We start from the raw sequence: 22313 nt of genomic DNA on the forward strand, positions 1-22313 counted from the left end.
GTAAAGGAGTATTTTCTAAATGTATTCATTTGTTTTACTTAGTTTACATGTGATGAAACTAGAAGAGTCATGTGACACACAGAGCCATGAGAATAGTAAAAAAAAATTAGTGAAGACATTGGGGTAAGAGGCAAATGTATATTTAAATATACATTTAAGAATTTGTTGTAAAAGCTTTAAAGATTTTTAGTAACTTTTTAAAAAAACAGTACACAAGAAGAATCATAAAAACTTTCTTTTTAATATTTATTTTTGAGAGAGAGAGCGCGAGTGCATGTGCACAAATGGGGAAAGAGCAGAGAGAGGGAGACAGAATCGGAAACAGGCTTGAACCCACGAACTGTGAGATCATGACCTCAGCTGAAGTCAGACCCTTAACCACCTGAGCCACTCAGGTGCCCCTAAAAACTTTTTTTTTTAAGTTTATTTATCTTGAAAGAGGGAGAGAGAGAGACAGAGAACATGCATGTGAGCTGGAGAGGGACAGGGAGAGGGAGAGAGAGAATCTTAAGCAAGCTCCATTCTATCAGTGCAGAGCTGAGGAGAGGCTTGAGGCCACAAACTGTCAGATAATGACCTGGGCTGAAATCAGGAGTTAGATGCCCAACCAGCTGAGCCACCCAGGAGCGCTTATAAAACATTCTTTAAAAGAGAAGAAAATTAATAGCCATAAATTTGCCACCAGAGATAAAATCAGTTACCTCCGTATATGTCTTTGTAGACTAGCATGGTCTAGTAGAACTTTGTACACTGATGAGTATAGTCTATATCTTCCTTTTCTAATTCAGTAGCTCCTAGCAGCTTTTGAGCACTTGAAATGGGGCTAATGTGACTTAGGAACTGATTTTTATGTTTTTAATTTTTTTTATGTATGTATGTATGTTTACTTTTGAGACAGAGAGACAGAGTGTGAGCAGGTAAGGGGCAGAGGGAGGGAGACACAGAATCTAAAGCAGGCTGTAGGCTCTGAGCTGTCAGCACAGAGCCTGATGCAGGGCTGGAACCCACGAACTGGGAGAACATGATCTGAGCCGAAGTCAGCTGCTTAACGTACTGAGCTACCTCTGCGCCCTAGGAACTGATTTTTAGATTTAAATTAATTTAAACACCTACATGTTGTTTCGTGGCTTCTGTATTGGACTGCATGGCTCTGAACTTATATATATTTGTATTACTTGTCAAAGTAGTTTTAAATGAATATATGCCCTTGTAATCTTAAAAAGAAAACAATAGTTTATCTTGAATATTATGTTAGGTATTTAGCTATGCTTTTGTTTCTTTTTTATAAATATAAAAAAAAAATTTTTTTTAAAGTTTATTTTAGAGAGAGAGACAGTGCTAGTGAGAGAGGGGCAGAGAGAGTGAGACACAGAATCTAAAGCAGGCTCCAGGCTCAGAGCTGTCAGCATAGAGCCTGACATGGGACTCGAACTCATGGACTGCGAGATCATGACCTGAGCTGAAGTTGGACGCCCAACCAACTGAGCCACCCAGGCACCCCTATAATTATGTTTTAGATGTTTGTTTTTTGAGACAGAGAGCGAGGCATGTGTGTATGCATGGGCGGGGTAGGGGCAGAGAGTGTGGTAGAGAGAGAATCACAAGCAGACCCTGTGCAGTTGACACAGAGCCTGATGCGGGGTTCTATATCTCTGTCTCACAAACTGTGAGTTCATGACTTGAGCCAAATTCAAGAGTTGGCACTTAACTGACTGAGCCACCCAGGTGACCCTCTTTTTCTTTGTAAGTTTGTTTATTTAAGAAATCTCTGTACCCAATGTGGGGCTGGAACTCATGACCTTGAGATCAAGAGCTACATATTCTTCTGACACAGCCAGTCAGTCAGGCACCCCACAGTTCTTCATTGGGTTATAGGTCTTTTGTTTTTTCAATTTTTTGAGAGAGAGAGAGAGAGAGAGTGAGAGAGAAGATGCAAATGGGGAAGGAGCAGGGGGGGGAGAGAGAGAGAGGGAGAGAGAGAGAGAGAGAGAGAGAGAGAGAGAGAGACACTCAAGCAGACTCCACGCTCATTGCAGAGCTTGACATGGGTCTTGATCCCAGGACCATGGGATCATGACCTGAACCAAAATCAAGAGTTGGACACTTAACTGACTGAGCCACCTATGCACCTTGTATTATAGGTCTTTTAAATTACAAAAGTGATACATGTTTTAAAAAATGTTTTAAGAAGTACAGAAGCATATGAAGAGAGTCTTGATCATAAAGAGTTTTGAAGGGTCTGATCAATTTATTGTTTTAAAGTTAGGTGTAACAGTTAACAAGGCCTAACAGTTCTATAATCACAGAAAATGCTTACTACACAAATTCATACCATAAAGTTTTTTGAAAACATACTTTTCTGAAGAAAAACTCATTTTACATTTTAGAAATAGCTATTTATATAAAATGTATAATTACAGTGTAAGTAGATTCTGTGCTATATTTTTAATACACTCTGTAGTTTTTAATAAATTCATCTGTTTCCCCCATTCAGTTAATCTGAAAAAGTTACAAAATACAGTAGCTTTTAAGTAAAACACAACGAGATATTTTCATATCATTCTCGTACCAAACTTTATTTTTCCAAGTGATTTTAAAATGTTTATAATGAAATTTTTGAATAGACAGTACATTTAATCCAACAATTAAAGGTATGTATCTTGAAAAATATCATGAAAAGTCTGTCTCACTTGTTTTTCGTTTGTTCCCTTCCCGCTTCCAGTAGACAACCTTGTCATTTTTTGTCTGTGTCCTTTCAGAGTTTTTTTATGCACATATAAACAGATACAAATATTTAGTTTGTGTCTTTGAGATGTGATGTTATCCATATTCATTCTCTTTAGAGCTCTGTGTATTCTGTTGTATGGTTGTGACATACTTTATTTAACTAGTCTCTTATTCATGAAAATTGTTCTTTTTCCAGCATTTTACTATTTTGTACTCAGTGTTGCATATACATCATTTTGTACATAAGCAAGAACGTACAAAGGATTTAAAAACCCAGACATGGGAATCTCCCTCATAAAGTATAGACAGACTTAGTTTTGATTCCACTGCCAGTGTGGAAGGTGTTCTGTTTTCCTCAGCTTTGCCGAGGAGCGTGTTGTCAGTCTTCAGTTATTGTTTGTGCAATATTTAAATACTGTTTCTTCTCCTTAGAAACTTCAGGTTTTGTGGATAAACTGTTTGAAAGTCTCTATACCAAGAACTACCTTCCACCTTTGGAACCAGTTAAGCCTGAGCCAAAAGCACCAGTCCAAGAAAAAGAAGAAATTAAAGAAGAGGTATTGTAATAAAGTTTTCTTTTGCTTTTGGGGGCTTTTTAGATCCTATTCCTAGTATCATTCTTAGTTGGAAGTTGACCTCTTTAAAAATAATTATCTCTTGATTGACTTTTCTGTGTTTGGCATGTTACAGTTTCTTTACCAGGGCTTCTTAGTTAACTTCTTAGTTTTTTGGACTGGAAATGTTATTTAGTGTTCCAAGAAATATTTTAGGAATATTGAGAAATTCAGAGAAATCTTAGTGATTTTAGAAAGACAAAACTTGGTTACATGTAGAGGTTTGACTAAAAGTGAGATGAAAGCTCAAGAAAAATGATTAAGTGACACATTTTCATATTATAGACCAACCATTTTCTCTTTTTTAACCACAGAATATTTTTTATGGTTAAGGTAGTTACAAATAAATAGTTATAATGTTAACATATGAAAGAAAAAAACGTTTTTACAACGGTTGGAGTTTAAAAGCATGATTATATAAGGTAATGTTCTTGTTTGAACTAAGGGGAAACTTTTTACAGAGTTGATTTGTAATTCCTCCTTTCTTTTCCATTTCCTTCCTTCCTTCCTTCCTTCCTTCCTTCCTTCCTTCCTTCCTTCCTTCCTTCCTTCCTTCCTTCCTTCCTTCCTTCAACCCAGTGTGGGGCTTGAACTCACAACCCTGAGATTAAGAGTCATGTCTTCTATCGAATGAACCTGTCAGGCGCCCCCATTTGTGATTCTTTTTATGTACAGATAACACAGTATTATGAGATTATGGGTTCTAGAATCAGGCTGCATGAGTTAAAATGATAGCTCTAAAATAAATTACTTGCTTCATTTTCACATCAGGATAATGATCATAGTAATACTTATCTCATTGAGGATTAAATGAGATTTTTATATATACACACATCTTAGCTACCTGGCACATGAACGTTGGTTATGATCCAGAAATATTTATCAACTTTTGTTTTTATTATAATTGTTTAATAAACTTTTTATTTGGGAATAATTTTAAGTTTACATAAAAATTATAAGAATAGTACCTAAAACATCTGTATACCATCTATCTTTATTCACCTATTGAAGATTTGTCCCATATGCTCTCTTTATATATCCACACCCAGAACTATCATGCTCTGAATCTAGGAGTAAGTTAGATACCTTATGATCTCATGGCATTCTGTGTACTTCATAAGAATAACGATGTTCGTTATTCTCATTTTCAGTAAATTTAATTTTGACAAAATACTTTAATCCTGTTTGTATTTCAATTTTATGCATTGTCCCAACAATGTACCACCACCCCCCTTTTTTTTCAATGTCCTCCCCCACCTTTTTTAACAGTTTTTTTCTCTTTCAGTACATGATTCAATCTAAGAAGCAAGTATTGCATTTAGTTGTCCTCTCTGCTCCATTTTTAAATGCTAGGCTGATTGAATCAATCCATCATTAAAAGAAAACAAGGGGCTCCTGAGTGGCTTAGTTGGTTGAACGTCCATCCAGCTCTTGACTGGCTCAGGTCATGATCTCACGGTTTGTGGGTTTGAGCCCCGCAACAGGCTCAGTGCTGACAGTGCGGAGCCTGCTTGGATTCTCTCTCTCTCCCCTTGCCTCTCCCCCTCCCCTGCTCGTGTGCACGTGCGCTCTCTCTCTCTCTTTCAAAATAAATAAATAAACAAACTTAAAAAACAAAACAACAACAAAACGTGGCTATACTTACAATCACTTGAAACCACTGTCGCATTTTCGTTTTTGGCTCATGCACTATAATTGTTTCATAAAATCTTTTTAAAATAGGAGACACTCTCAGTATGTTACTTCAAGTAATGGAAATAGTAAGAAACTTTTCTGCTGTACTTGATTGTGTATAAATTTTGGTCTGTGTGTACAGGTTAAATCTTTTAAAATAAGTTACAATTTTTGCACCATTTGTCCTTTTCTACAGTCTTTGAAGTTCAGTGGACTAGAAGTATCTGTTTGAAAGATAGCAGGTTTGAACATAAGTGAAAAATTGCATTATTTTGAGTTATTAAAGAACAGTTTAAAAAAAACAAATTGTCGCACTCTTTCATTTTGTATCTTACTAAGTTCTAATTTCGAAAATTGTGAAAAATGGGTATCAGCTTCTGCATGTAACAACTCCACAGATAACATCATGTGGTATTTCTCTTGTATTCTAAGATTTTATACACAACTTAATTGTCATCACTGACATAAATAACAGCTTATTGAGCTAGTGTATAAGTAAAGTAGCTCATCCTAACTCTTCTACACGATGTGGAAAGGAAGGGGTTTGAGGTAGCACATACTTCTGGTCTGTTTTAGGTTGATGCACTTTCTCTGAGCAGTGTAGAGAGTTGCGGATCCATCTAAGGACTGGCCATTTTAACTTTTTTCTTTAAAGGAAAAGGGCATTGTGTATGCCCTCTGACTTATTTATTTATTTATTTATTAAAAAAAATTTTTTTTAATGTTTTATTTATTTTTGAGACAGAGAGAGACAGAGCATGAGCAGGGGAGGGGCAGAGAGAGAGGGAGACACAGAATCTGAAGCAGGCTCCAGGCTCTGAACTGTCAGCACAGACAGGGGTCTGATGCAGGGGTCGAACTCACGGACCGTGAGATCATGACCTGAGCCGAAGTTGGATGCTTAACCGACTGAGCCACCTAGGCACCCCACCCTCTGACTTTTTAAAAATAGCTTTATTGAAATACACCTCCCCTACCATACAATTCCCCTACTCACAGTGTACAAATGTGATGGTTTTTATCGCATTCAGAGTTGTGCAGCCATCACTAGTATGCTCCATTTTAAATCATTTTCATTATCCAAAAATGAAACCCTGTACTCATTAATCTATCACCTGCCAGCCCTTCTTTCCCAATCCCCACCCCTCTTTTAGGCAGCCACTAATCTACTTATTTCTCTATGGATTTGGCTGTTCTGAATATTTCATATAAATAGAATTATATAATTTGTAGTCTTTTGTGACTAACATTCATTTAGCAGGATGCTTTCAGGGTTCATGTAGGTTTTATCATGTATTCATTTTTTATGGCTGAATAATATTCCATTTTGGGAATGTACCACATTTTCTTTATCCACTTATGAGTTGATGGATATTTGGGTTGATAGACAAGTTGTTAATGCTTTTTTGTTGTTCTGAATAATGTTGCTCTGAACATTCATGTCCCAAGTTTTTGGGTGGCCTTATGTTTTTATTTCTCTTGGATCTTTCAACTCTTTAATAATAGTTTTTTCCATTAGGAATTAATACATGTTCATCAAGAAAATTGTTGCAAAATACAGAAAAGGAAAAAGATCTTCCAAGTTGATGTCTTTTAAGTTTATTTTAATCTTTAAATCCCCCCTTTATACCTACCTGTATGTCTCTCTCATTCTTCTTTTCCTCCCCACTTTTTTCTCCCTAAATTTTATGTTGTTGAAGGAACTCAGTCTTTTGCTCTGTAGAGTTTTTGCCATCTGGATTTGCTGATTGCATCCCAGGGGAGTAACATATAGTCTGTATTTCCTGTAAATAGGTAAAGAGAATGATTTTTAAATATAGTCTTAACAAATGTGTGGTATTTTAGCCAGCGCCATATGGTTGCCATATTGTGGCTACCATTTTATGTTGCCTGAGTTTTATTAAATTGTTCTCATCTGTTCCATTCACTGACCTCCTATTTGTTAAGTGAGCTTCTCCATTAGATGGACCTTTGTTTTAGCTCTAAGGCAAATGACTTTATTTCACCTTTCTCTAGTAAAGGCTATATATTTGTTTTCAGATTAATCTTAAAAAAAAAATAAAATCACAAGTTATTTCTGGTCAGTCTTAACTGTTAGGCTTTAAAAAGAAGACAGTATTTCTTGGGGCCCCTGGTGGCTCAGTCATTTAAATGCCTGACATTGGCTCAGGTCATGATCTCACAGCTCATGGGTTCGAGCCCCACACTGGACTCTCTGCTGACAGCTCACGTCCTAGACCCTCCTTCACATTCTTTGTCTCCCTCTCTCTCTGCCCCTCCCCTGCTCACTCACTCACTCTCTCTCTCTGTCTCTGTCTCAAAAATAAACATTAAAAAATAAAAATAAAAAAATAAGACAATATTTCCATTAATTCCAGTATCATTTTCCTGTAAATCTCATGAAATGTGTAGTTTATGGCACTTATTTACTTTACCATTTTTTCTTGAAACATTTTCTATGAAATAAATCTACAGCCCTCAAATTATGAGTATATTTTATAATTAGGAAAACAGGAACCATTTTGCATATGATACTTAGAAATGCAGAATTGCTGTTTCCCTTCTGCACTTCCATTCTCTACCTTAAACTAACATTTAAAAATTAGTGTATTACTGTTAAAATAATTTCAGCATCTTTTTTACTCCCCCCATTGCCTAACTTTTTTAGATGTGATTTGCCTCCAATATTTCTTTCTTTCGTCTTTTTTAAAAAAGTTTATTAATTTTGAGAGAGAGCATGAGACAGCAAGCAGGAGAGGGGAAGAGGGAGAGAGGGAGAGAATCCCAACAAGTCTCCACGCTGATGCATGGCTTGAACCCACAAACCCTGAGACCATGACCTGAGCTGAAATCAAGAGTTGGACACTCAACTGACTGAGCCGCCCAGGAGCCTCTAGACTTCAGTATTTCAGTGTATTTGTGCCCTCTCTTTCGTTAGAAAGATTATCAGGTGGATGTGTTTCGTAATTAGTAGAAGGACTGATCTTTCTAATGAATGCTTTCATGTAGGTATTTCAGGAGCCGGCAGAGGAAGAACGAGATGGCAGAAAAAAGAAGTATCCTAGTCCCCAGAAGACTCGTTCAGAATCTAGTGAACGAAGGTTTGTGTTTGTATTTAGTTAGGAAGACACTCATAATTCACTTTTCAGTTACCTTGTAGGGGCATTAACGGGATTTTTAACATATGTACTGATCCCTCTCTCTCTAAACTGATTAAAGAAAGTGAATGTTACCTTCTTTCCATTCTGTTTTTTGTCTTTGTCATATTTTCTCTTCCTTTTATAAACAGTCATCATTATGTGCTTTCCCCAAGAGCACAGGGGTGGGAGTAGTCTCCTTAGAGGATACTAATGAAATGTTCCATTTGGTTAGGGGTGCTCACTATTAAAATCTCCATAGTATTTTATATTACAAATAGTTCAGTTTACATGTTGAATCATCAGCCTGCCATCCAGAAATTAGTCTTTTGTTTAGGAAAACTTTATTGCAGCCTTTTTTTCTTTCCTACTTGTAAATTTCTTTTTTTTCCCCTACCCCTCCCCATACTTTGGATTCACCTCTTTCATTTCTCCCCACCCAGTACACTTGAGGGAATGTTTTTTCTTATTATATAATGGATCAGAGGAGTTGTGCTGTGGCTTTATGGCTTTCTAAAAAAGCAAGACGTTACGAGTTTTGATGAATCAGGGAGGGTATTTCATACTCCTGATTCGTTTGCTTACTTGGTTTCTCTAGTGTATATATGGCTTTTATATCTGTGCATTATAGGACACGTGAGAAAAAAAGGGAAGATGGCAAGTGGAGAGACTATGACCGGTACTACGAGCGGAATGAATTGTACCGTGAGAAATATGACTGGAGAAGAGGCAGGAGTAAGAGCCGGAGTAAGAGCCGAGGCCTGAGTCGAAGCCGAAGCCGAAGTAGAGGGCGCAGCAAAGACCGGGATCCAAGTAGGAATGTTGGTGAGTAGATGAGGCGTCCCCCTAAAAACTCTATATTGCTTATTTTCCTTTATCATAACTGTACCAGAACTTCCCTTCAAGGCACATTATCTTTAACGTGTCTGAGCGATATAAAATCTAGAAATGTCTCAAAAAATCTAATACTGATTTTGTTACAGAGACAGGGCTGAGTTTGACTAAAAAGAAGCTCTTGATGAGTATATCATGGTACATGTCTAGGCTTAAAGTCATTTTGTATAATTGAAACTAATGTCATTTCATCAACAAGGCTATCATTGGAGGAAGAGGATTACCTGCTCCTTCCCCCACCCTCTGACTAAAAATAATTGATTTGCTTTAAGATTGCCTAGAGTTTCTAAAATTAAAAATAAAAAATGTAGGTAGATAACTAACTGGGATCCCAACCACTCATTACCAGGATGAAGTCAGTTCTTGGAAGTCACTTCTTAGGTAGCTTTCTTATTAACTCTCAGTGGTGAAGCTGGTCTTTCTTCATTATGTACTGATGTTGATGTTATAAAAGATGATTTTACATAAGCTCTTGTCAAGATACATCATGTTGTTGATGCTCCTGCTTTTAGGATATATTAATAATGAGAACACTTTGAAATACGGATAGCTCAGTAAGTTTACTGCAGTGTTCTCTTTTTCCCTGTTCTGTGAAAAAAGGAATCATAGGTTGAGAACATAAATGTCTAATCTCGGTTGTTTCTTGTTTTTACTTTGTTTCTAAAGCAGAGCACAGGGAAAGATCAAAGTTCAAGAGTGAAAGGAACGACTTGGAGAGTTCCTATGTGCCTGTGTCTGCACCACCTCCGAGCTCTTCTGAGCAGTACTCCTCTGGGGCACAGTCTATTCCCAGCACTGTTACTGTGATTGCACCTGCGCACCACTCTGAAAACACAACGGAGAGTTGGTCTAATTACTATAACAATCATAGCTCTTCCAATTCTTTTGGTCGAAACCCACCACCAAAGAGGCGATGCAGAGATTATGATGGTAAAAATTGTCCTTTAGATTGTACCCCAAAGTGCTAGTAAAGCAAATGTGAATATTACAGACCTTTTCATTTTAATCCAGATTTTTGTTAAAAGGGATGGATGAGGAGGAAAATCTCTTTTCGTATATGCTTATTTGCTTTTTTGATTTAATAGTTTGGTTCTGGTTAAGAGGGTGTTTACATGTCATCCATTCGTTTCTTTGTTGTTGTTGTTACTTCAGACAGTATACCACAAAATATGGTAGGCACTAGGAATTGTAATTTATTTGTGTAGTGTTTGGTGGTGGCAATTTGTTAAGCATTATAACTTGGTTAAAATTTTAATATGCTGACTTTCCATTTGAATGTATGTATGTATTTAGGTGTGTATGTATTTTAATTTTTTATTATGGAAATATTTAAATATTAATGTTGACAGAACAATGTAATTAACCCTAGTGTATCTGTGATCTCGCATCAGCAGTTAGTAGCTCCTGGGCAATTTTGTTTTCATCTGTGCTTTTCTACTGCTTCTTCTGGACCTGTATTATTTGAAGCAAATCACAGACATTATTAACATGTTTCCTGTAAATATAGAATATATATTTTTACATTTTGTTTATTTTATTATTATTGTTTTTAATGTTTATTTATTTTTGAGACAGAGAGCACAAATGGGGGAGGGTCAGAGAGAGAGCGAGATACAGAATCCGAAGCAGGCTCCAGTCTCTGAGCTGTCAGCACAGAGCCCAGCACAGGGCTCGAACTCACGAACTGTGAGATCATGACCTGAGCCAAAGTTGGAGGCTCAACCGACTGAGCCACCCAGGCACCCCAACATTTTATTTATTTTTAAGTGGGAAATAGAATCAAATAATAATTCAGGCATTATCTCATTCTCACCCTGGTCTCCCAGCCACAGAGTTCTCTTAAGGCCAATTTAATGTTATTTATTTATTTATTTACTTATATATTTATTTTTTAAGTTTGTTTATTCTGAGAGAGAAAGAGAGAGAGTAGGCAGGGGAGGACAGAGATAGAAGAAGAGAATCCCAAGCAGTTGGTGCAGAGCCCGATGAAGGGCTTGAATTCATGAACTGTGAGATCATGACCTGAGCTGAAATCCAGAGTCAGGTGCTTAACCGACCAAGCCACCCAGGCACCCCAGTGCTATTAATTTCTTATGTATCTTTCCAAACATAGTCTGAATATGTGTACATAAATATGTACGTTCTCCCGTTTTCTATTTTACATAAATGCTAGTATACTATTCACACTCTTCTGCATGTATTTTTTTTCACAGAGTAGTATTTGCTGGCAGTTGTCCTATATTAGAGCTTCCTTAATGCTTTTTTGAGGTGTTTTAGTATTCTATATGTAGAAAAACATGTTTAACTTAATTTGATGTTAATGTGCTTTTGGGGTGTTTCTAACGTTTTGTTATTATGAACAATGCTGCAGTGAATAACCTAGTAAATTGAATGGTTTTTTTTCTTCCTTTTTTTTTTTTTCTTTTTACATTTATTTTAAAGTAATTTCTCCACCCAACATGGGGATTGTATTTACAACCCTGAGATCAAGAGTCACATGCTCCACCAACTGAGTCAGCCAGGCACCCCTTCCACTTTAATATTTAAAATTTTTTTTTTTTTTCCAACGTTTATTTATTTTTGGGACAGAGAGAGACAGAGCATGAACGGGGGAGGGGCAGAGAGAGAGGGAGACACAGAATCGGAAACAGGCTCCAGGCTCTGAGCCATCATCAGCCCAGAGCCCGACGCGGGGCTCGAACCCACGGACCGCGAGATTGTGACCTGGCTGAAGTCGGACGCTTAACTGACTGCGCCACCCAGGCGCCCCTCCACTTTAATATTTTAAACTAAAGTTTCAAACTGTACATATAGCAAGAATGTAGAATTTAGAATTATACCATGAAAATAGATAGTTGAAATTAGATTGTCTAGTTAAGTCCTTTACCTGCTGTACCCTGCCTTTGCTGTTTTGAATCTGAATTTTTTTTTTTTTTTATTATTTCCTTAAAGTAATCTCTACGACCAGTGTGAGACTCAAACTCATGACCCCAAGATCAAGAGTAGCATGCTCTATGGACTGAGCCAGCCAGGCAGGCACCCTGAGTCTGAATTTTTATTACAAAAACTTAATGCGAATAGGTTAATCTGATAGTGGCTAGTAGCCTGTTTTGGACCCTGTTACTTGCTATCTCAACAAAGCGTAGTCTCAGAAAGTAGAGAGTACATCTGGCCCTACCTCAGTGATATGTGATGATTAACAGAGTAACATTAAGAAGACTTTAAATTCCTTGGAGAAAAAATCTTTGTAAATCAGATAGGTAGGCTTTTCAGGGTCTTGTTTTATTTGTTTTCTGAACTCTAAATAGATTGTAATAAGATTGTTCTTCTGTTCTTACAGAAAGAGGATTTTGTGTACTTGGTGACCTTTGTCAGTTTGATCATGGAAATGATCCCCTGGTTGTTGATGAAGTCGCTCTGCCAAGCATGATTCCTTTCCCTCCACCTCCCCCTGGGCTTCCTCCTCCACCACCTCCTGGAATGTTAATGCCTCCGATGCCAGGACCAGGCCCAGGACCAGGCCCTGGCCCCGGCCCGGGTCCAGGTCCAGGTCCTGGACATAGCATGAGACTTCCTGTTCCCCAGGGACATGGCCAGCCTCCACCATCTGTTGTGCTTCCCATACCAAGTAAGTATATGTTCATTGACTATTTCTTTCTTTAGCAAAGAATTGTATTTAGAAGAACCCATCTCTTAGCTAACTTGACACTAGATTTAAAGTTTTTGAAAGATAGATTAAGAATAGATACCTTCAGGGGCGCCTGGGTGGCGCAGTCGGTTAAGCGTCCGACTTCAGCCAGGTCACGATCTCGCGGTCCGTGAGTTCGAGCCCCGCGTCGGGCTCTGGGCTGATGGCTCGGAGCCTGGAGCCTGTTTCCGATTCTGTGTCTCCCTCTCTCTCTGCCCCTCCCCCGTTCATGCTCTGTCTCTCTCTGTCCCAAAAATAAATAAAAAAACGTTGAAAAAAAAAAAAAGAATAGATACCTTCAAAAAATCTTAGGAGTCAAAATCTTGCTTAGTTGACAACATCTTGAGAAATCCCAGTGTTTTGAAGATGTCAGAAAAAAGAACATGCGACTTGGTTAATGAAATTTCCTAGTCTGAAAATCTGTTCTAGAATATTAAAATAATTTTTAAAGTCTTTTATGGAAATTTTCAAATATGGTAGAATAATAATATGTGTACCACATGCACGATCATCCAACTTCAGTGATTATCAGTATTCACCTGTTTTTGTCTTATTTCCTCCACCTTGCTCCCACTCCCCCGCCGCTGCCCCACCCTAGTGTGTGCGCTTTTTGGCTCATTTTTGCTGGAGTAAAATTCCAAAAGTCTTATCATTTCACTAGCATGTACTTTAGTATGAGTCTCTTTACTGATAAGGATTGTTTATTGTTTATTTTACTTTATTTTTTAGTGAACTGTATGCTCTTATCACATCCACCAAAATGGAGTACGAAATGTTTTTATTTATGTTAACGTTTATTTGAGAAAGAGAGAGCAAGCACAAGCGGGGAGGGGTAGAGAGAGGGAGACACAGAATACGAAGCAGGCTCTGGGCTCTGAGCTGTCAGCGCAGAGGCCGATGTGGGGCTTGAACCTGAGAACTGTGAGATCATGAAATGAACTGAAGTGGGATACTTAACTGACTGAGCCACCCAGGCACCCCAAGCACAAAATTTTTTTAAATGATCATTTAAAAATTCTTAATAGTTGATAGTTTAGCAAAAAGAGAAGCAAGACTATAAAGTCCTTTTTGTTTTGTTTTGTTTTGTTTTGTTTTGTTTTTTTGGTAATTAGAAAAAACTGGTGAATAGTTTACATGTGTGCAAAGATAGAACAAAATATCTATGTGGAGACATTAACAATTGTTAAGAGATGGCAAATTGTTATTTAAAAAAATTTTTTTAATGTTTATTCATTTTTTGAGAGACAGAGAGTGAGTGGGGGAGGGGCAGAGAGAGAGGGAGACACAATCCAAAGCAAGCTCCAGGCTCTGAACTGACAGCACAGAGCCCAGTGCGGGGCTTGAACCCACAAACCGCGAGATCATGACCTGGACCGAAGTCAGACGCCCGACTGAGCCACCCAGGCGCCCCGCAAATTGTTATTTTAAAAAATGATTGCCATTCAGTTTATTAAGCAGTACTTTTTCAGGTTTCTTTTTTTAAACTCTTTATTTTTGAAAATATTGTAGACTCACAAGGAAGTGACAAAAATAGTTTAGCATGAACCCATGTACCAATCACCTAGCTTTCCTGCAGTAGTATTCTTTATAGAACACATTTCATGGGGCACCTGGGTGGCGCCGTAAGTTGAGTGTCCATCTTCAACTCAGGTCACAATCTCACAGTTTGTGAGTTTGACCTGACATTGGGCTCACTGCTGTCAATGCAGAGCCTGCTTTGGATCCTTTGTCTCCCTCTCTCTCTTCTTCTCACCCACTTGCACTCTCTCTTTCAAAAATAAACATTAAAAAAAAAAAGGAATTAAAAAAGAACACATTTCATTAATGTTGATAAAGATTTGGAGACATTTAATACACAGATTTAGTATTGTCAATTATATGGCATAATTGTGAAGCTCAAGTTGAGATTTTATTCCCCAGATATAAAGACATCTTAATACGTAGAAATTCTCACAATAAAAGATGTGATATGTGGGAACATTTCTGTTTAATAGTGAAATCCAAGAATGTCATTTTTTCCATGTTGCTATGAAAAATTTCAAGCAAACTGAAAAGTTGAAAGAATTATACACTGAATACCTATATACTCACCATCTAGGTTCCTGATGAATATTTTACTATATTTTTCTCGTCATGTATCTTTCTATCTTTTCCATTATTATTTTTATATGTTCCTTAGAGCATGCATGTGCACACTTGGGGAAGGGGCAGAAAGAAAAGGAGAGAGAATACCAAGCATGGCTTGATCTCACAAACCATGGGATCATTACCTGAGCTGAAATCAAGAGTCGGGATGCCTGAGTGAGCCACCCAGGCGCCCCAGCCCATTATTATTTTTGATGCATTTCCTGTTGTGTTGCAGACAATCAGTATATTTAAACATGTTCATGATGTTGTAGAACTTGAGTTCTGTAGAACTTTATCATCATCCCAGAAAGTTTGTTCAAATTACTTCTCAGCCATTTTTCACTCCCATTCTCCAGAGGTAACTATTCTGTTTTTTTGTACCCTGGAGTTGTTTTGTCTGTTTTAGAACTGAAATGTCATCTTAATTAATACTGCAACTCAGAGTGTTGAAGCATGTGTTTATCGAATTCCTTTATTCTGTTCTAAGCTAAAGTAGGTAGTTTAATAATGACTACCCAAATTAGTACTAGCATAGTATTTTTATTAGTTAGGAAACATTAGTGTTCTAACTTTTTCTTTCCTTTTCTTTCCCTTTTCTCTTCTCTTCTCTTCTCTTCTCTTCTCTTCTCTTCTCTTCTCTTCTCTTCTCTTCTCTTCTCTTCTCTTTTCTTTAATTCTTAGGACCACCCATAACACAGTCAAGCTTGATAAACAACCGTGACCAGCCTGGGACAAGTGCAGTGCCCAATCTTGCGCCAGTGGGAGCAAGACTACCTCCTCCTTTACCCCAGAACCTCCTTTATACAGTATCAGAACGTAAGTAAATACTGCTTGACTTAAAACTGCTAGGGTCTAGAAAAGCTTAAGTTTCAGTGTTATCCTTTTAAAAAATACAATTTGTTTCTCTTCTTACGGACTGTGCCATATAAAAATTATATTTGTATTCATAAGGAAGTTTACTATGTGGTTATGCTCTTTAGTTGTGTATTAACTTGTGTGTTCATGGAGGAGAAGGGCAAGGCCTTCTGTACTGGAGAAGTTTCCTGTAGAGGAGGTAGCAACATTTATATCTCTTAAAGGACATTTCTTTTGAAGCTTTATTCTCTTCTAAAGGAAATTTATTTGAAGCTTCTGTTAAAAAATTGTACCTCTGATTGAATTTCCAAAGCACAAGGCTTATCTTCTAAGAATATACAAAAGGTCAGATAAAATATGCCTAATAATTATTTAACGTGTATGCTGGAGTGAAGATAGCGAACATAATTTGAACTGTAATATTTAATGGCTAGGATATTTATAACATTTATGTTTATAATATGTTGTTCTTCAGTCCTAATTCTTTTTTCTTAGGTGACTTTGTTGTTTATAGTTGATTTATAGTTGATTTAAAGTTTTTAAAAAAATTTCCCTAATAGCATAAAAGTGACGTAATTAGTTGTTAAAAATGTCAGGTTGTGAGTTTTTAATTTTTTCAGAGCTATGTCACTTTATCGATAAATTCATCTTTTATGCAGTTCTGTCTGTCAGGCATTTTTTCGTCTTTATCATACCATGGTGAGACAATTCAAAGTAATTAATAAGCCCAGGTTTAAATCCTGGTTCCATTACTTTCTGTCATTGTGACCTTGGACAAGTTACTTAACTTCTTTGTATCTTAATTTTCTCTTCTGTCAAATGGGAATAATAATATTACTCACCTCATTAAGAGTGTTTGAGGAATAAAGGAATATATGTATGTAAAGTATCTAAAATAGTACCTGGCATCTAGTAAGCTAGATGTAGTGGTTAGTTTTTATACTGTAGTTATTATTGTCTGATTAAATTTTAACTTTTCTGAAATCAAACATAATTATCTTCTCTTTAAGTCTCTACCTCCACTATCCCTGTCTTTATAAATTGAAATAACAGCCATCTAGTCACCTAGAATTGAAACCTTGACATGATTGACTCATTGCTTTGCTTTTTTATATCTAGTTAGTAAAAAAATCCTTTCTCTTTTTCTTTGAAGTATCCGTTTCTTTCTATTCCTCCTGTGGCTTTTGCCCTCATCCACACTTGAATCACCTCACATTTGGATTATTGCTGTACTTCTTTTGACTCCCATTATGTTTCACTCCCCCTAAGTCACACCACATAGTGCTGCTAGTTTTCCTAAGAAAGCCATTCATGACATGAGAACTCTTTAGTGGCCACAGTTTTCTCCTAAACTATAGATGAACCCTTCCCTGTAGCTTCTCTTTTATATAATAGGTAATCTCACTGTGCTCTCACATACATCTTCTGGTTAGGCCATTAATATCTTGTCTTGTGTCCCTGTCTTGACTCAACTTTCTTTTCCTGTCTTCATTCCTAGTAATGTGCTCTCTCTCTTCTCTTCTTTCAAACCCCACATCTTCTAAGTACATGGGGAACATTATTGGTCTGTTGTAAACTCCGACAAGACCAAAAAGCATTTCTTACATAATGACGTATAATTGTCCATAGGCCTCCTGTTAGATTTCTTTTCATGTATATTAAGTTTATGTTCAGCTGAGCTTTTTCAGAACAGAACATCTTAGCCTCTCATAGTCTTCTAATTAGTGCATCTTTGTTTTACTGCTTCTCTTATTTTTCAATTAGACAAATTTTAAATGTAAAAATAAAGATAGTATAATGTACTGCCATATACATCTGTTACCTGGCTTCAGCATTTATCAGTCCTGTATCATTTATTTCCCCCAATTGAGTTCTTAACATTATTAGTTAATGCTTTTGGACTTACAAGTACAAAAAACAGATTATTTATCTGAGAGTGTATTGCAGATGGCACGTTTCCTTAGTGTTAAATTTAGTGTTGTGACTCACAATAAAAATTCTTTGTTTTTGATTTTTTTTCTAAGTCTGGCAATTACCATTATTGTTAAATTTAACATAGTGACTGTAAAAATTCCACTTTGATTTTAATTTATAAAAATCTGACTGTTACCTTTTAGTGACTTAGATGTTTGTTAATTGAGCAAGTATTTGGTGAATGCCTGCTATGTGCCAGGTATTGTGCTACATGCTTGAGAGCAAAGTTGAACAAGGTATCTAACCTCATTTTACTTGAACACCATTTTTTATTTTTAAGTTTTTGTGTGGTTTTTTTGTTTGTTTTTTTGAGAGACAGTGTGAAGGGGAGAGGACAGAGAGAAGGAGATAATCTTTAGCAGGCTTCAGGGTCAACACAGAGCCTGATGCAGGGCTTGATCTCGTAACCATGAGATCATGATCAGAGCCAAAATCAAGAGTTGGATACTTAACCAACTAAGCCACCCAGACACCCCCATTTTTCTATTAAAAAATTTTTTTAAATATTTATTTATTTTTGAGAGACAGAGTGAGCAGGGGAGGGGCAGAGAGAGAGAGGAGACACAGAATCTGAAGCAGGCTCCAGGTTCCACATTCCAGGTTCCGAGCTGTTAGCACAGAGCCCGATGTGGGGCTCGAACCCACGAACTGTGAGATCATGACCTGAGCTGAGGTTGGATGCTTAACCAATTGAGCCACCCAGATGCCCCCATTTTTCTGTCTTTAAAAGCAAGAATATTTTGTTAATATATTAGTAACTGCTTTTCAGAAGCTGGTAACATTTTTAAGAAAATTTGGAGGAGCAGTATAGTTAGCAACTTCTTGTTTGCCCCCATTAAGAAACTATATGTGAAAAAATTTAATATTTCTGTTTAAAAACTACATTTTTATTTATAAAAAAAGACAGTACCAGAATAAAGGACAATCCTTTTATATTTCATTTTATGAAATATTAATTTTTCCCTTCATTTTGTCTCAGACCAGTAAAAGGTGATAGCTTCCTTTTGGCGTTTGTGAATTACTGCTTTAGAGGATAGTCCCATATATGCACCAGTGTCTTGAAGAGATTTGGTTGGCAGACAAATGTCTTGAAAGTTACAGAATTATTCATATCAGACAATTTAAAACTCTTTGTGCTATGCAAACTACTCTCTTCCTTTTTTAAAAGTTAAAATTTGATTCTAAAATTCATAGGGAAATTTGAAAACATAGGAGAAAGTTTCTGATTACAATGTAAACAGTTAAACATTTTTTTGGTGTAGTTTGTTAGGCATAAATTTTTTATATCTTTGTATTTAGTTGTTTTAAAAATAGCTTTTTTTTTTTTTTTTAAATTTCCTTTTAGATATAAGTTGAATCCTTCAAATTGTTCAGGTATATTTTTCTTAATAGTGTAATGAGTAATTTCCCAAAAAATTAGAACTTCACTTCAAACAAAGTAAAAAAATGTATTAGAGAACTTGAGCTCTCAAAGTTTAACAAGTTGGGAAGGTATAAATTACGGATATTTTGTTGTCGTTAAAATTCACAACACAGAAGATGTTTATAAGTGGAATACAGCGTATCAAGTGGTATTTACTTGTCAAAATTATGTCTGTAGAAACCCAGGACATACAGAGAAAAATGAAATCTGGGGTTTTGGAAGGAAAAATAGAGGAGTTTCCCTAATGCTAGGTACTGGGAATATACAGATGAGTAAGAAATGATTCTTGTAACAAGTTAATCTAATAGTGGAAAAGAAATGTGTTTTTTAAAATATAGCATATTTTGCCATTGTAACTAGATGAACAAAGTGGCTCAGAAATACAGGTGACAAAGGAACTAATTCTGTCAAAAATAAAACATCCAGCCTGTGGTTATTACTTGTTTTGGAATAGGACAATTGAATATTAAAAGAAAAGGAATTATCTTCACTGTATAACTGGGTAGGGTATATATGGCCTCTGGTAATGCTATTTAAAAGGTGTTGTCAAATAGATACAGTTTAGAAGAAATTCTGAAATGTTGTTTTGTTGCATTAAAAATGTCACAGATACTCTGAAAATGACTTAAGGAATATAGATGGAATTGTATGGAAAGAGAGCAATATCATAACACACATTAAAATCACCTCTGTCCTCTGCGGTACTCAAGACATTTTATCCAAATTTGAAATAACCAATTCAGTGTATAATTTTTTGGTTTTCAGGACCAGTTTTAAGTATATTCCCCTTTCTTCTTTAAATTTGGTCTCTTTTTTATGTTTCTCTGAAGAAGATGTGGTAGATACATTTTCTCATCGCTAAGCTCAGTGTAACGAGTGTGTGCAAGAGTAATAGTAGAATATAACATCCTGTATTCTACAGACTGATGTTTTGGGTTGAAGGCAGTTGTCAGTCTCCAAATGAATTTATGTAAATTATCTTTCTTAAAATACATTTCCTGTTACCGACTGTGTAAAATTATTTAAAGCCCTGTACACCTACTAAACTTGAGATTCTGCACTTAATTCTGTGGAATGCATAAATAATGTTTCTTTGTGCAGAATCTTGGGTTTTGAGGTCTAGAAAATTTATTCATATCTGATAGAGTCATTGAATGTTGTCTGGGGCATCTCTCCCCTTGTGTTTTACTTTGTTTTGTCTTGCATTCATTATCTTATTGTCCATTTCAGCATACAGATTTTCATCCAAAATACTTGTCATTGGGATACTTTTAATAAATAAACTTTCATCGCTTCTTTAAGTCACTCTTTATTGAGTTCTTACTATGTACCAGACATCATTTAGACCCTGGAACTTTAGATGGTGTGCCAGGGACCTTGGATTCTAATACTGAAGATACATGATCAATGTGGCCAATAATTGGAAGGTGTAGCTTTTTTGTTTTCTAATTGAGCTTTTAGTTTAAAGCTTAAGATTTTTTTTCCCTTGGAATACTCTTAAAGACAAAATCAGGAAATTACAAAGAGTAGCTAAAAATTCTATTTGAATAAAGACTATCTTCAGCTGACTACAGTTAACATTAAGAAGGTGAAAATTTGGGGGTGCCTAGGGAGTTCAGTTGGTTGTGTCTGATTCTTGATTTCGGCTCAGATCATGATCTCATGGTTTGTGGGTTCAAGCCCTGTTTTGGGCTCTGCACTGATAGCACAGAACCTACTTGGGATTCTTTTTCTTTCTCTCTGCTCCTCCCCTGTTCACTCTTTCTCTCTAAAAATAAATAACTAAACTTCATTTTTAAAAACTGAAAATTTTGCTGTCAGGCATATAAGATATATGAAAAACTTAGGAGCATGAACTTGGAGTGTTTGCACTTTGAAATTCTCCATTCACTCTGTGCTGATCAGAACTAAAATTAATGAATATAAGTTGTGATCAGCTCACCTTCACAGTTATTGTAACATACTTCATTTAAGAAAACTTATGGAAAATTTCAAATACACAAAGAAGGAAAGCAAATACTGCAGGAATCTTCAGGTACTCATGGCCTTCAATGCTTCTCAACATATGGAGTTAATCTTGCTTCATGTATAGCTCATCCCTGACTTGATTATTTTAGAACAAGCCCCAAACGTAACATTTGATCTGTAAAATCTTCATTGTATATCTTTGAAAGATAAGGATTGAACACACAATCACAGTACTTTATTACACTCCCAAAATATTTGTAAGTTTACTGTTGTCAAATATGCCATCAGTGTTCATATTTCCAAATTGTATCATAGGTGTCCTTTTACAGCTGGTTCATTTGAAGCTGGATCCAAACAAGGTTACATATTATATTTAGAAGATGTATTTCTTAAGTCTTTACACCTATAACAGTTTCTCGTACCTCTGTTTTGTTTTTTCTTGACCTTTATTTGTTAAAGAAACTGATCATTTGTCCTGAAGAATGTTTTCACATTCTGGACTTGGCACATTACACCCCCTTGTGTCATTTAACACATTCTTCTATCTTCTGGGTTTTCTATAAATTGGGGGCTAAATTTGGAGGCATTGGATTCACATTTGTTTGTTTTTTGTTTTTGTCATGAATATTTTATTGATGTACTTCCTACTACAGTATTTTATGATGTACATAATATTTCTTTTCTGTATTGTAAATGCTGATCAATGTGTACAGGTGTTTTCATCCTGATTGATCCATTTTGAAAGTTGTTCATGGTTTCAGCAGCCATTTGTAATCACTGCTTAGACCTGTTGTTTCATTAAGGGTTGTTGAACATCAGACTGCATTTGAATAAACAACCATCTTTCTAAAATTAAATGCATGTTCTTTGTCATTCATGTTGACAAGAAGACATTGTGCAGATTAGCCTTTAACTTTTCATTTCACTTTAAGACAGTTATTAGTTAAGTATACTTGGTACATTGAGTGCTGTGTCCAAAATTTAAACTAGTTGTATGGACTGAGAATGTACTTCCCCATTTTTCTCTTTAGCACACCCCTTCATTCTGCAGGAAATTCTGCCCAGTAGGTCATTCTTACAACTATTTTCAGATTTCGTTGATGATATGTTAGGTTGTTTTTGCAATGTAGTGATCAAAAGATTCTTTTTTAATGCAAATTTTGAAAGAATTGGTGCTAAGCACACAGTTTTGTGGTCTGCTGTGCAGTATGATTTGTCACCTCCTTCGCTTC

The 22313-nt window shown here is 36.2% G+C and overlaps 1 protein-coding gene across 4 annotated transcripts in view; it reads left to right on the forward strand.

The window, feature by feature from the left end:
* The window catches only part of RBM27 (RNA binding motif protein 27), a 75129-nt gene that overhangs the window by 16174 nt on the left and 36642 nt on the right, over nucleotides 1-22313 (forward strand). For 2 of the 4 annotated variants that reach the window (XM_030320764.2, XM_030320781.1), the window contains exons 3-8: nucleotides 3160-3284; nucleotides 8025-8116; nucleotides 8784-8977; nucleotides 9713-9976; nucleotides 12387-12674; nucleotides 15543-15677. In XM_030320764.2, coding sequence (XP_030176624.1) covers nucleotides 3160-3284; nucleotides 8025-8116; nucleotides 8784-8977; nucleotides 9713-9976; nucleotides 12387-12674; nucleotides 15543-15677 — 1098 coding nt within the window. The remainder of the gene's footprint in view (nucleotides 1-3159; nucleotides 3285-8024; nucleotides 8117-8783; nucleotides 8978-9712; nucleotides 9977-12386; nucleotides 12675-15542; nucleotides 15678-22313) is intronic. The other 2 variants (XM_030320774.1, XM_030320790.1) reach the window with 1 other exon arrangement.

This window comes from Lynx canadensis, chromosome A1, assembly GCF_007474595.2.
Source record: "Lynx canadensis isolate LIC74 chromosome A1, mLynCan4.pri.v2, whole genome shotgun sequence".
Classification (NCBI taxonomy): Eukaryota; Metazoa; Chordata; class Mammalia; order Carnivora; family Felidae; genus Lynx; species Lynx canadensis.